Source organism: Sitophilus oryzae, unplaced genomic scaffold (assembly GCF_002938485.1).
Source record: "Sitophilus oryzae breed Bouriz unplaced genomic scaffold, Soryzae_2.0 scaffold_1436_pilon_pilon, whole genome shotgun sequence".
NCBI lineage: Eukaryota > Metazoa > Arthropoda > Insecta > Coleoptera > Curculionidae > Sitophilus > Sitophilus oryzae.
In genome coordinates this window covers 3109029-3124000 of record NW_022146100.1, presented here as the reverse complement: position 1 = coordinate 3124000, position 14972 = coordinate 3109029, and the positions used below count along the sequence as shown (strand labels likewise).

Sequence of the window (14972 nt, the reverse complement as noted above, 5' to 3'; positions counted from 1 at the left end):
GTCAAAGTTGTTACTTCTCACAGATAAGAGGTAAATGGCTTAATTTTATCTTTAAAATTATAAATTGTTGTTGTTCTTGTGCTCTTTTTACGTTTATATTATCGTTTTGATTGAAAATGGCTCAGCAAGCTGCAGGTATGTATTCTACAAAAAAGTATTATTTATTTTGATATTCTCTATACTAACGATTTTTTTTGCAACTAAAAGTTAGGCCTTCAGAAAATTTGATTAAATTTGTGACATTTTTATTATACTTAGAGATTAAGTTGCGCATTTCGAAGAATTCAGCATATTGTCTATATACGTTCTTACATGTAGTTTTTTGCGAAGAAATATTTCATTTATTTTTAAAGTAAATGCCAGTAAAAGTAAATATAATTTTTAAATAGTAATATAAAGCACCTAATATAAATAATTTTGATTTCTAATTTTTATTTATATTTTCCTTCCATTACACCGCTTGCTTAGAAAAATTAATAAATGTTTATATTTCATGATTTTGAAATTTGTTGTTAATATAACAAATTAGTTCTGTAATTATTATTATTTAATAAACCAACGTTGCCAAAAAAAAATTAGAGACTATATTATTTTTAAATAGGATCTAATATAAATAATTTTGACATCTAATTTGTTGTTTATATTTTGCTACTACTTAAAAAAAATATTTATATTAAATGATTTTAAATTTTGTTGTTAACAGGTATAACAAATTATTACTGTTATTATTATTTATTAAACCAGTCTTTGCTTAAAAACATTAAAAATAATTTTCCTACATCCAAAATAATAAGTATTATTGCAGTATAACAACAGAATATTAATAAAAAAATGCAGAATATATAGACATACTATCCCTAACTAACTAAAGCCAACAATATTCTTTGCTAATATCAACTAATACAAAAATATGGCAACAGCGCCCTTCATAATGTATTTTCTGTGTAAATACTAGCACCTCAATAAAAAAAATAATGTGTCCTTATCTATATATGACTCCGCAAAAAATCAAAGATGCCGGCTTCTTTCATAGCATTGCCACCGACCGCTTTCTCGGAAAAAAAACCTACGTCGCCGGGAGACAACTAAAATTCAGTTAATATTTTATTATAATCGATCCTGACGAATAAATGAATTTCATAAATGAATGAATTTTATAAATGAATGGTTTTTGCTGCCGAATTACTAGAATACAATATTTCAAGGCAGATGACGGATCTATTCGATAATTTTTATTCGAATAGTTTTCAACGAATGTTTTCTTACTAACTATCGAATTATTCGAATGAATTGCAACTATCGAATGTTTCGATAGTATTCATTCGATAGTTCCCACTACTACTGTCTAGCACAAGGAGGTGGTCTTTTTGAACACTTGTTATAACTTTTTTTTATTTAGAGTAATATTATAGTTTTTTTTTTGGGTTTAGAGAATTTATTTATTTTTAGTTTTGGATTGTAAACACTCTCAAATAATAAATCTTTAAGTATTTTTATTTTAAATGTTACCTTAAGTGAAGGTAAACACTTAAATGAAAATAATAAATACTCGGCACTCCTCGCATCATATTCCTAGTCTGTCACCCGTCCAAGCACAACTGCAACTGCGTACTGCCTGACCAGCCGACTAGCCTGCAGTGACTCGAGTACGAACGCAAAACGGGTAAACGTAAATTCGTCCGGCAACTTGCTATGTTACTAGTAGCCTTGTCTTCTCTGTATAAAAATGCATAAAAAGCTTGGTTACTGTTACGTTAAATTATGTAAAATTATATAGCGTATGTTATATATGAACCTATCTATCAAAACATACCGTATGATCGAAAAAATAGCGTTAAGTTGGCTAGATAATGACATTTCAAAAACTATTTTTTTGGTAGTTTATTTTGTAGGGTATTTTATTATTCTAGGTATCCTAGGTACGAGGCATGTTTTTTAAGTAAGTACCGTTTTGCGATTCCGCCGCCGCAGCGCTACGGTCGGCGTTCCGCGCATGCGCGCTGGTTACCTACATCTCTTGTCTATGCACAGACGTCAGTACAGTCTGATTCTTCATTGTATACGTTGTTTATTGAGTGTTTAAGATGCCTCCGACAATCATGAGCCCCGCCGATTGTGAAGTACGGGCTGTCATACGATTTCTTAGTGCTAAAGGCGTATAACCGATCGATATTCATCGTGAGATCTGTGAAGTTTACGGACAAAACATTATGAGTGATGGAATGGTAAGGAAATGGGTGAGAGCATTTAAAGATGGCCGCACAAATGTGCATGATGAAGAACGGAGTGGGCGTCCTTCGGTCGTTAATGAAGATTTGGTGCAGAAAGTGGACGAAAAGGTGAAAGAAAACAGACGCTTTACAATTTCATCATTGTGCGACTACTTTCCTCAATGTTCTCGTAGTGTTTTGTATCGCATTGTGACCGAGAACTTGAATTACCGGAAATTGTGTTCACGTTGGGTTCCGAAAATGTTGACGGATTTGCACAAAACCCAACGTTTAGGCAGTGCATTGACTTTCCTTGAGCAGTACCACAATGAAGGTGAAGATTTTTTTTAGACAAAATTGTTACTGGTGACGAAACATGGGTGGCCTACGTCACACCAGAATCGAAACAACAGTCCATGGAATGGCGACATTCATCATCACCCAAAACAGTGAAGTTTAAGCAAACAATTTCTGCCCGGAAAATCATGTGCACAGTTTTTTGGGACAGAAAAGGAGTATTGCTAGTGGAGTTTCTGTCTCCTAATGAGACAATCAATGCAACATCTTATTGTGAGACATTGAACAATCTGCGCCGTGCAATCCAAAACATAAGACGTGGCAAGTTGAGTAAGGGTATTGTTTTGCTGCATGACAATGCCCGTCCACATGTGGCTAATTTGGACCAAAGATCTCATCAAATCTTTTAAATGGGAAACTCTAGATCATCCTCCATACAGCCCTGATCTGGCGCCCAGTGACTACCATTTATTCCTGCACTTGAAGAAACACCTGGGCGGTCAGCGTCTTCAAGACGATAACGAAGTCAAAACAGTTGTGATACAGTGGTTAACCAGTCAGGCGGCAGAATTTTATGAGGAGGGTATTGAAAAACTGGTGCCACGTTATGACAAGTGCCTCAATATTCACGGAAATTATGTAGAAAAGTAGATTAAGGTACAGGCTTTCATGTAAAAATAAAATTATTGCGATATCTTTGCACGTTTTTTTTTTTAATTCCAAAACGGTACTTACTTAAAAAACATACCTCGTATTACAAAAATATTTCTAGGTATCTCTATATATAGGTTGTTAAAGGTCGGCCAATTATTTTTAACAATTTTTTGGTTTGATTTTTATATGAATTTTATTTCATAAAATAATTTGGCTTTAATTACCTGCTCAAATGATTTACCTTACTGACGAAACGCCCTGTAATCAAACCGAAATGTGATAATTGAATAAAAACGTCATTTCATCATACGTCTGTTTGACAAAACTTGAAAAATAATTATAATTAGAGCGTTAAAAATAATGATTACTTTATCCAAAACTACGTTATGCTATGGATATGTTCAAAGTTTGGCTTTCAATACGCAATATGCGAGATTTTTGGCCACAGAAGCAGCAAAGAAAGATAAGGTGGAACCTAAGAAAGTCGAAGTAAAAGTGGAAGCCCCGAGAATGCCCAGACTGAAGCAGTTTAATATTTACAGATACAATCCCGAGGGTATTGAGACCATGAGGAGACCCCATATGCAAAAGTATACTGTAGATTTAAATGAGTAAGTATACTTAATGGAAATTACATATTATATATTATCTTTGATTTATGTTCAGTAGCATCCCAATATGCTTTAATTAACTGCAATCATGAATAAAATAGAAGAAACGATAGATAAAAATGTTATTATAAGTTTTCCATTTTTGGAGATATTTTAATATTTCAATAATGTACTTTGAAATAATCGAAGAAATTTTGGAATTTTTAAGAGGAAACATAAACAATTTATTTTTGAAAATGTAGATACATCTCGATTCGACCAATATACCAACAACTTGGTACAAGGCACAGCTCGTTTACGTCATTTACTGGCGACGATGAACTGTCTAGAATGCTAATTGCTATTAATTAATAGTTAAAAAAAGTTACATACCTATTTTAATTTGATTTAATGCAGGTTTATAAAAGAATCATTTCATTCTTAGATGATTTTATTCTAAATCGAGTGCTTTACGAATTTTACGATATTTTTTTTGAAAACATAAAACTTTTTACATTCTTGATGCCAACTAATTGGCATGGTATTATTGGTATGGAAATTAGCCAAGAAAGAAAAGAATTGGCTATAGCTTGTAATTTTTCGAAAAAAACATATTATACCTACCTATATCGCTGAAAAGCTTAAAAAATGGCGCTTTTTATGAAGTCATGGCCAACTATGGTTTCCATTTAAAAAAAAACATAACGTTTTTGTCATATATGTCAAAAATGACAGGCTCTAGAAAAAAAAAACAGAAAACACAAATTCATTAGGTATGTGATTATCTACAACTTGTATGTGAAAACTTTTTGTCTAAAATACCGTATGATCCAATAAAAACGGCATCAGCGATGGCTATGAAATGATGATCGATGACATTTCATAGACATCGTTGACGCCGTTTTTATTCGATCATACGGTAGATTATAATGGAATTAGAGACAAAAGTTTTAAAATAGCCAAAATTTGTTTTTTTCGAAATATCTAGTAAGCCTTGAACTTCTCCGAAAAATCCGAAAGGGGCATATTTATGACCCCACAAAACTGCAATTTTTTCCCCATTTAACCGACTCTCTATCTCCAGTAGTTTCCGAGATACCCATAGAGAACATCGTAGGAAACTCACCCTGTGTAGTATTTAGAAACTAACTATTATTATTATTTGACTAGATTAATTTGATTAATAAGACTCGATTAATTTAATTTAAAATAAATTTGATCAGATTTTTTTTTCGTATATTCTACTACCAGAAAACCAATATTATATGATAATGCACTTTTCAACGAAGTTGAAGGAAGATATAGTGTATCTATCACAATATTTAATAGAATTACTACAATTAGAAGAAAAACAAAAAGAAAAAATACCCAAATACCTTCACCTACTACTCATCTACAAAATAAACTAATATAATCTCTTATAAAAACACTACACAACTACTTCTTGTATTCTACACTGAAAAAATTATCAAACTTACTAATTAATCAAACAAAAGAAAAATAACCAAATTATCCCTTCACCTACTACTTAACTACAAAATAATAAACTATAAAAACACTACTAAACTATTTGTGGTATTCTACACTAAACATTATAATTAAACTTAATAAAATTAATCTAATTTTACACTACGACCACTACAAAGAAATAAGAACATTTTTTAAAACTAGAAGAAACATAACTTCGATACGTGCGACCAGCATAATAGATCAAGCGGACAAATAATATAAAATACTTTAAAAATGTGCATTCGGAAAGAAAAAATATCTCGAAAATTATCTAAACAAACATTTTTTTTTCTTATCAGTGAAAAGCATCGGCCTCGTCGGCCTTGCGGAATTTGTCGGGTATTTACAATGGTCGAATTGTATAATTACCAGCTTTTATAGCATATCTAATAGACAAAAAGTATCTGGTCGATTAGTAACCAATTGGCACAGTCCGAAAATTATCGATTTTTATTTTCTCTGTTTTTATTGGTCGCTTCAAAATTCAGAGTAACAAATAATATTTTTCTGTAGTAAAAGACCGTGAAATACGCCCCGCCATCTGGTGCTTTATATCCATAAACGTCTTAGGTTGAGCTACTTTAAAAATCCATATACAAGGCTAATACCTATAATATTTTCGTTTTAGTTTGGGATAAAACGCATTAAGTAAAAAAAGATACAACCAGTTTTCGATAAACACATTATTTTGCATTCCAGTGAAAACATAATTAAATTTAAATTAAATATAATAAACATTATATACAGTGTCCACCATAAAGTTGGATCCATATGGATGTTTTTTTTTATATTAGAGTTTTAAAAAATCTTTTTGTGGCAATCACTTCTGCTTTGAAAACAGCTTAAAATGCACCAAGCCAAAGTTGACAGCTAACATCTGGGAGCTGTCAGATACAAAATATTTAAAAGAAATTTTTAAAAATTGGTTAAATTATTATTTATTTTAAAAAAAGTGACTAACAAAATTATATTTCAACTTTGACTTGGTGCATTTTAAGTTGTTTTTACAGCAGAGTTGATAGCCTCAAAACGTTTTTTTTTAAACTCTAATACCAATATTACAGTTGAGGGTTGGAACCTTTGGTGTTACACAGCAAAATAAAAACACTAAATCACCACAATACACAAAAAAATACACCAAAACTATTCAGTTTATAATCATCTGCTGATGATGCTAACATGGTTAGCGAAACGCGCGTCCAGTGTAAAAGTAAAAGTGTTTTGGTGTATTGTGGTGATTTAGTGTTTTTATTTTGCTCTAATACCAAAAAAAACCGTCCATATGGATCCAACTTTATGGCGAACACTGTAATATTATTGAAGTGTTTACAAAAAATAACTATTTTATTTTGTAGATTTTCTTGCAGTGCAGAGGCGAAGGATTTTTTTTGGAGAAATTAAAGATGAATGTAACAAATTTTATTTGACAAGTTATTTTATTCTAGTTGCGGTCCGATGGTTCTCGACGTTTTGGAAAAAATAAAATCGGATCAAGACTGCACACTATCCTTCCGAAGATCTTGCAGAGAAGGTATTTGTGGTTCATGTGGAATGAATATAAATGGCGTAAACAGCTTGGCATGCACAACGTAAGAATAAAAATACACATTTTGCCAATTATTGTGACGTCACTGAATATGCAAACAACATTATGCAGAGCTCTAACGAATCAATTAAGAAGGACGAAACCTTGATCTCTAGATTTTTTTAGTCATATACAGGGTTGTTCACCACATACGACACGGAGTATTGTAGCTAAACGATGAGATTTTTACAGATTGTAAGTTTTGGGTTCGTTGAAGGACTATTAGAACTACAATTTAAAAATATTTTTACAAGATACAGAGTGTCCCAAATAAGTAAAAAATATCAAAGTTGTATTTTTTTAAATGGAACACCCTGTATATTATTACATTTTTAGTTTCTACGATTAAAATAAAGGTAAATTTGATTAAGATTTATTATACTTAAACCTTACCGTTTTTAAAATATTTTCAATTTTGTGAAATTGCAGTAAAAATTTTAAAGCTTCATTTCTCCAAGGGTATCAATGTTTTTAATACTAAATATCTAATGAAGTTTATTTACTGATCAGTTATTGTGTTGCAATAATAAAAATAATACTACCTTATACAGAGTGTCTAAAAATTTATTTTAAATAATTATTAGCTTGAAACGGCAATAACTTGTTTAATTTAAATGGAACACCCTGTATATTTTACGAAAATCAGATGCACAATTTAATTGTCTATCAAATTATATTATACCATTTTATATCTATCTCTTTAAGTTTCCGTAGAAAATGCATTTTCTTGTAATTTAGAACTTATTTATCAATATACCCATGGACTATTGACATTTTAGATTATTTTTAAAGATGTACCAAATTTTTAAAGAGTACAGATACTAATATTGTCGATATAATTCGTTTATTTCATTAAAAAATAAAAAAAAACTGTTTAAATATTTGTTAAAGAGGATCAGTTAATATGATTCCAGTATTCAAACAACATTAACTGACTGTTTGCTTTGATTAATAATAATTGCTCCAAATACTAAAAAACTGAATTTTGTATGGGCATTAGACAGTGTGATAAAAAGTAACACCTTAAAAATGATATTTCATTTTTTAATAAATGCTTATTTATAACTACAGAGACTTTAATTTGATAACTTATTATTATATTGATTTCTGACTCAAATCCACATTTATTTATAATAATTTAATAACGAACACAATTAAGTATGTAATTAATTAGTATATGGGCGCAAATAATGGTGTTATATTTAATTAATGGTATACTCTTTTATAAAGATTTAAATAGTTTTCTTTTTGCATACAAATGGGCTAGTAATATTATCGTTTTGCTAAAAACGATAATATTACTAGTCTGTACATTTTGTACATTTGTTGCTTTAAAAACAATCTAAAATGTCAATATTCCATTGATATATTGATAAATGAGGTCTAAATTATAAGAAAATGCATTTTATACGAAAACTTGAAGGGATAGGTAAAAAATGGTATAATACAATTTGATAGACAATTTAATTGTGCATCTGATTCTCCTAAAATATACAGGGCATTCTATTTAAATTAAAGAAGTTATTGCCGTTTGAAGCTAATAATTATTTAAAATAAATTTTTAGACACTCTGTATAAGGTAGTATTATTTTTATTATTGCAACATAATAACTGATCAATAAATAAACTTCATTAGATATTTAGTATTAAAAACATTGATACCCTTGGAGAAATGAAGCTTTAAAATTTTTACTGCAATTTCACAAAATTGAAAATATTTTAAAAACGGTAAGGTTTAAGTATAATAAACCTTAATCAAATTTACCTTTATTTTAATCGTAGAAACTAAAAATGTAATACTATACAGGGTGTTCCATTTAAAAAAATACAACTTTGATATTTTTTATTTATTTGGGACACTCTGTATCTTGTAAAAATATTTTTAAATTGTAGCTCTAATAGTCCTTCAACGAACCCCAAACTTACAATTTGTAAAAATCTCATCGTTTAGCTGCAATACTCCGTGTCGTATGTGGTGAACAACCCTGTATAAAATTGCTTATGTAGTCATTTTGTTGTTCTACTAGCCTTTTTGTTTCCCAATGTACTTTACATGCCACCTCATTATTATTACCACTATTATATCGGTGACTTTTCATTCTCAACCTTATATCAAGTATGCTTATGTCTGAAATTAAAGAAAAAAACTATTAGCAGACTATTAGAATTCTGTGTAATACCGTACGATCGAATAAAAACGGCGTCAGCGATGGCTATGAAATGAAGATCGCTGTCATTTTATATGTAAATCAATTATAATGGAAATGTACTAAATAAAGTATAATGGATCGTCATTTCCAGGCCAATTGGACGCCATTTTTTTTCGATCATACGGTATTAGTTGTATATCATTTCATATCGTTGATCGAATATACTAAATTATTGACTTTTCAAAGTTTTTTATGTATCTATTAGCAAAATCAAAGCCAGTGGTAGTACGAAAATCTACCCACTACCTCATATGTATGTGATCAAAGACTTGGTAGTGGATATGAAACGATTTCTCGATCAACACAGAAGGATAAACCCTTACCTGATGAGGAATGAAGAGAAATATGAGGAGGGTCAGGAGTATTATCTGCAGAGTATTAAGGATAGGGAAAAGTTGGTAAATGAACTTACATAACGTTTTAGTTCTTTTTCTCGTGGCATGCTCTATACAGAGTTTGCCAGATTGTTTCAGCTAAATCATGGGAAAGCAAAAAAGCGAGAGCAAAGTAAACTACAACAAAGCCCTAAAAAATACAAATCACCACCTATTCCTCATTTGCGGGAATAGTGTGTGGAAACTAAATTAGAACGAAGCATAGTCAAAATATGTTTTATTGACACAGGTACAAACGCAAATTAAAAACACTAAATTACCACAATACACTAAAAACACTTTTACCTTCACACTGGACGCGCATTTCGCTAACCATGTTAGGATCATCAGAAGATGATTAAGACTAACAGTTTTATTTTGCTGTTGTAACACCAACGGTTCCAACCCCCAACTAATAACAGGTACAAACACCATGAACCAAGGTATATACAGGGTGTTTCAAAACAAATGCGAAAAACTTCAGGGGGTGATTCCTTGTTCAAAATAAAGGGTAGTTTGCTTCATAAACATTGGGTCAAAAGTCAACCATTAGGGAGATATTGCGGTACAAAGATGGCGGAAAAATAATGTTTTTATTTTTTATCTTGAAAACGAAAAGAGATAGACTAATAAAATTTTATGGAAGCGTTACTGTTATGAAAACACACTTTCTGGTAATTTTTTCACTTTTTTAAAATGAGTGGAAGGGGTTGAAATAAACTAGCCCTATCATTCTTGTTAACGAAATTTAAAGAAAAATCTTATCAAACACATGCAAAAAAAATAATTTGGATAGTTTAGTTTGTTTAGAAACTTTTTTATCTCTTGTATTTTTTTGATAAAACTCACCGATTTGAAATTAAAAAATAAAATGTAAAGCATTACATGTCAGGACAAAAAACATTTTCTGATAAAGAATCTAGTGGGCTGCTGTAATTTTTTTAGGAAAAAATCTAATCGGTCGCTGGTACTTTTTATGATGTTCCTAATATTATTTTATTTGACATTACTCTACTGCAATACGTTATTATCTAGATGATTATTATTATCGTTATTATCACTAGATTCTTAATCTAAAAATGTTTTTGTCCTGACATGTAATGCTTTAGATTTTATTTTTTAATTTCCAATCGGTGAGTTTTATCAAAAAATCACAAGAGGTAAAAAGTTTCTAAACAAACTAAACTATCCAAATTAAAGCATTTGCATGTGTTTGATAAGATTTTTCTTTAAATTTCGTTAACAAGAATGATAGGGGTAGTTTATTTCAACCCCTTCCACTCATTTTAAAAAGTAAAAAAATTACCTGAAAGTGTGTTTTCATAACAGTAATGCTTCCATAAAATTTCATTAGTCTATCTCTTTTCGTTTTCAAGATAAAAAATAAAAACTTTATTTTTCCGCCATCTTTGTACCGCGATATCTCCCTAATGGTTGACTTTTGACCCAACGTTTATAAAGCAAACTACCCTTTATTTTGAACAAGGAATCACCCCCTAAAGTTTTTCGCATTTGTTTTGAAACACCCTGTATATAATTACCAAAATAACACAAATGAAGTTAAATAATTAGGTATGAACGAACGAAGCTTAATCGAAAAATGTAATGGAATAATGTTAAGCAAAAATGCGTATTTTTTTACTATATAAACTTTATAAGAACTTATAATTGGATTGACGCTTTCCGGGATGGTATTATTATTTTCCGGGGTCCGGAACAATTTACCTAAATCCGGGATTTTCCGGACTTCCTGGACGTCTGGCAACTAGTGATGTAAAAATTCTAAGTAATCGTACAGTACATCTGCTGGATCTGTGTCTATGAAAGGAATGCGGACAAAAAACACTTAAATAAACAGCAATATATTTTATACGTCGATTTGGAGAGTGCGTCACCGCAAATCGCTCCGCCCACTCATTTTATTGGCTACTTGTAAATTTGTTTGTATAAAAAATAGAAAATATAAGAAATGCGCATGCGTACGTAAACGTTTACGTGTTTGTAGGCCGATTCGACCGTATGCCGTTGTTCTCTAATATCGTTTCCCCTCTCACGGATACCTCGTAGCTACAGAACGGACAGGCGTACTGTACGTAATCGTAAGAGAGAGAGAGAGAGTTGTTTCATAAAAAAGTAGCACATTGATGCGAAAACCGCATCTTTGTATCTCTACTCGTAAACGAGAAACCCTCTAAAATACACGAAAATGGGACATCTGTAATAATGGGCTAATCTGAAGGGCACTATTTGAGAGGCTGTACTAGACAGATACAGTTAAGGTGGTTTGTCATTGCCTTCCTTGAGGTGGTAGCTCTCTGGCTCTATTTAGATAAATAATTTTATTTAAAAAAATAAAGCTCACATTTCAGGCACAGATTAGGTATCCTATAAGTATATGGAAAAAAATCTTGTCCCTAATTCGTGGTACGAAAATTGTTTTTTTATGACGATGTGCAAACGAGTCAAATTTCCTGTGCGCAAAAATAAACTCGCGTAAAATAACAATAAACAGCGTAATAGAGAGATATCGCTAAACCGAATAGCGTGCATGGACGTTAATAAGGCCAGCTGTTATTTCCTTTACGTGAGGTGGTATTAACTCTCTTCATTTATAGTTATCGGATCGGAAAGAATTCTGATCGCGTCGCGTCCGCTATTTAAACTTAACCTAACTTTGAATTTAAAACTTTGAAATTGTTTTGTTTACTAGGTATTTTTTACTACGTCTGCCAGTGGGTTTAGGGCAACAAGCAACAAATTCTCTTAGAAGGGCTAAGTCGTCATCTGCTGTAAACCTAAGACTCTTTATAGGTTCTTTAGTATTGGAAGAGGTGGAATCCATATTTTGGGCCATATTTATTTAATTAAAACTAATCCCAGCTACTTAAATATCAAATTACCTAATAAAACTAAAGCAATAATTCAAAACAATTCAAACATAACCTAAAATAAAAGATCTCGCCGGCCGGCTCCGGTTGTCAAAAAAAACCGCACATGCCCATTTAAGCAATTTTTAAACGTTATCAGAGGTTATTTAGAAAGAGCGCTTGGTGTAATTGATCCGCAAATTACGCCAGGCGGTAACGTTATTAGCGGGTGTTGCGTTAAAAATTAACTCGCGCATATCGTAACTATGATAAGGTACGCGTAAATACTGGATGACGCTATTCGGTTTTCCGATATCTCTCTAATAACTGTGCCGGTCAGGCGCTGTGCACAATTTTAGAGGCCATAAGTGGGCGTGCTATGTGCGCAAACTAGTAACCTAACTAGTACCCGATTCCGAAAATTGGAACAACGAAAAACAATAAAGAAAAAACAAAGATTATAATCTGTATAATCTGTGTTTCAGGTTTAATTGAAGAACATAATTTTTTATTTTCACTGTTTTCCTCAATTAAACGGCAAGGATAATGTTCAAGGAATAATACCAACCTGTAACAACTATTTATTTTTAGGACGGTCATATCGAGTGTATCCTCTGCGCCTGTTGTTCAACTTCCTGTCCGGAATATTGGTGGCACGGCCATAGCAACGAACCCAATGATTTCCTAGGTCCAGCTGCCCTATTGAATGCTTATAGATGGATCATAGATAGCAGAGATCAGAACATAGCCGGCAGATTGAATCAGTTAAGAAATTATTTTTCAGTTTATAGATGTCACCAGATCAATAATTGTACCAGTTGCTGTCCGAAAGTAAGCTGAACACTTGTGTGAGATGGTAGACAATATTTCATTTAAAAGAAAACTTTTACTGTACCTTATTTCTAGTACTCGTTTTGATTTTGTTACTGACCGATATTGATCAGTGCCGAAATCGAAAAAAAGACTGCGCTATCGAACAATATACAAATCCGTTTGTTTCTAAAAATTTTGTTACTAAAGTGATATGTTCGTCCCTAATATTGAGTACCTCATATATTGATATACAAAAAAGTCTATATCTACAGGGTTGTTCACCACATACGACACGGAGTATTGTAGCTAAACGATTAGATTTTTACAAATTGTAAGTTTTGGATTCGTTGAAGGACTATTAGAGCTAAAATTTAAAAATAATTTTATTAGATACAGAGTGTCTCAAATAAGTAAAAAATATTATAGTTGTATTTTTTTAAATGGAACACCCTGTATATTATTCTATTTTTAGATTCTACGATTGAAATAAAGGTAAATTTGATTAAGGTTTATCACACTTAAACCTTACCGTTTTTGAAATATTTTCAATTTTATGAAATTGCAGTAAAAAATTTAAGCCTTCATTTCTTCAAGGGTATCAAAGTTTTTAATACTAAATCTTTACCAAATATTATTTATTGATCAGATATTGTGTTGCAATAATAAAAATTATACTACCTTATACAGAGTGTCAAAAAATTCATATTAAATAATTACTAGCTTTGAACGGCAATAACTTGTTGAATTTAAATGGAACACCCTGTGTATTTTACGTGAATCAGATGCACAAGTTAATTGTCTATAAAATAGTATTATACCATTTTTTTCCTATCTCTTCAAGTTTTCGTAGAAACTGCATTTTCTTATAATTTAGACCTCATTTATTACTGTAGGTACCCATGGAATATTGACATTTTAGATTTTTTTTAAGGCTGTACTTAATATATATAGGTAATATAATAAAATAGGTATGACGTCGTTGATGTGACGCAATTGACAGCTTTATGAAATATAGAAATTTTATAAGGACTAACCAACGCTATCCACCTCACCAAATAACCAACTTAACCAACACAACTAACCTCGACACTGATAAAAAATATAAAAAAAATCACAAAACATATTCTTTATCTGCGACACAATGTTCACATCTACTAGTTCTAGCGTTTTGTTTTTGCATTCACTAGGTCATTCAGCAGCATACGTCACTTTATAATAATAATTGTAAAATCAAAATATCCAAATTGTGTTATAAACTAACCGAATGCTATGTCTTTTCTAGAAACTGAAACCTGGAGTAGCCATAGCTCGTTTGAGACTGTTTCTGGCCGGTTTCAAGAAAAAACGCAAAGGCGAAATGGAGGGTACGATCAAATCCGATCCTGAAAAAGGCGTTCGCAAGATCCAGAAATGCGAATAAAATCTCAAACGTAATATATAATAGAAGTATATTAAAATATATAATTTTTACATTGTTAGTTGTCATGTATTTTTTATATTTTCTAATGCTTTAACCGAATCCGGTTCAACGGTGTCTCGGAATGTCGATTCCAAGTCGAGGTATTTGTTGAAAGCACACCAATCAATCAGTCTTCCGGCTTCTGGTTGGGGTTCTGATCCCCACCACAGATCATTCTGAAATTATTTGTAAAAAATAACATTAGACTCAATTATTTTCAATAATTTTTTTATCCGAGCGGTAGATGAAGCCATAAAATAATTAACTAGAAAGAAGTGTCAACTCTGTGTTAAATCATGGAAACACGATACGCCACAGAAAGCCTTCGTTGTCGTCTGGAGAACTAACTTTCCAATTGACAGGTTGACATGATGGCTTAATTTTCATTTCTCTTTCCGGTTATT

The 14972-nt window shown here is 31.4% G+C and overlaps 2 protein-coding genes across 2 annotated transcripts in view; one reads left to right on the top strand and one right to left on the bottom strand.

Annotated features, from left to right (window-relative positions):
• The first annotated feature begins 3381 nt into the window (after positions 1-3381).
• On the top strand, positions 3382-14599 carry LOC115876443 (succinate dehydrogenase [ubiquinone] iron-sulfur subunit, mitochondrial-like). The gene is made up of 5 exons (XM_030892215.1): positions 3382-3772; positions 6706-6849; positions 9261-9453; positions 12888-13127; positions 14392-14599. The coding sequence occupies exons 1-5, from the start codon at positions 3522-3524 to the stop codon at positions 14527-14529; spliced, it is 966 nt and encodes a 321-aa protein (XP_030748075.1). The 5' UTR covers positions 3382-3521; the 3' UTR covers positions 14530-14599.
• LOC115876442 (EF-hand domain-containing family member C2-like) overlaps positions 14541-14972 on the bottom strand; it is a 28139-nt gene continuing 27707 nt past the window's right edge. Inside the window, exon 14 of the mRNA XM_030892214.1 lies at positions 14541-14744. Coding sequence (XP_030748074.1) covers positions 14592-14744 — 153 coding nt within the window. The 3' untranslated portion in view covers positions 14541-14591. The remainder of the gene's footprint in view (positions 14745-14972) is intronic.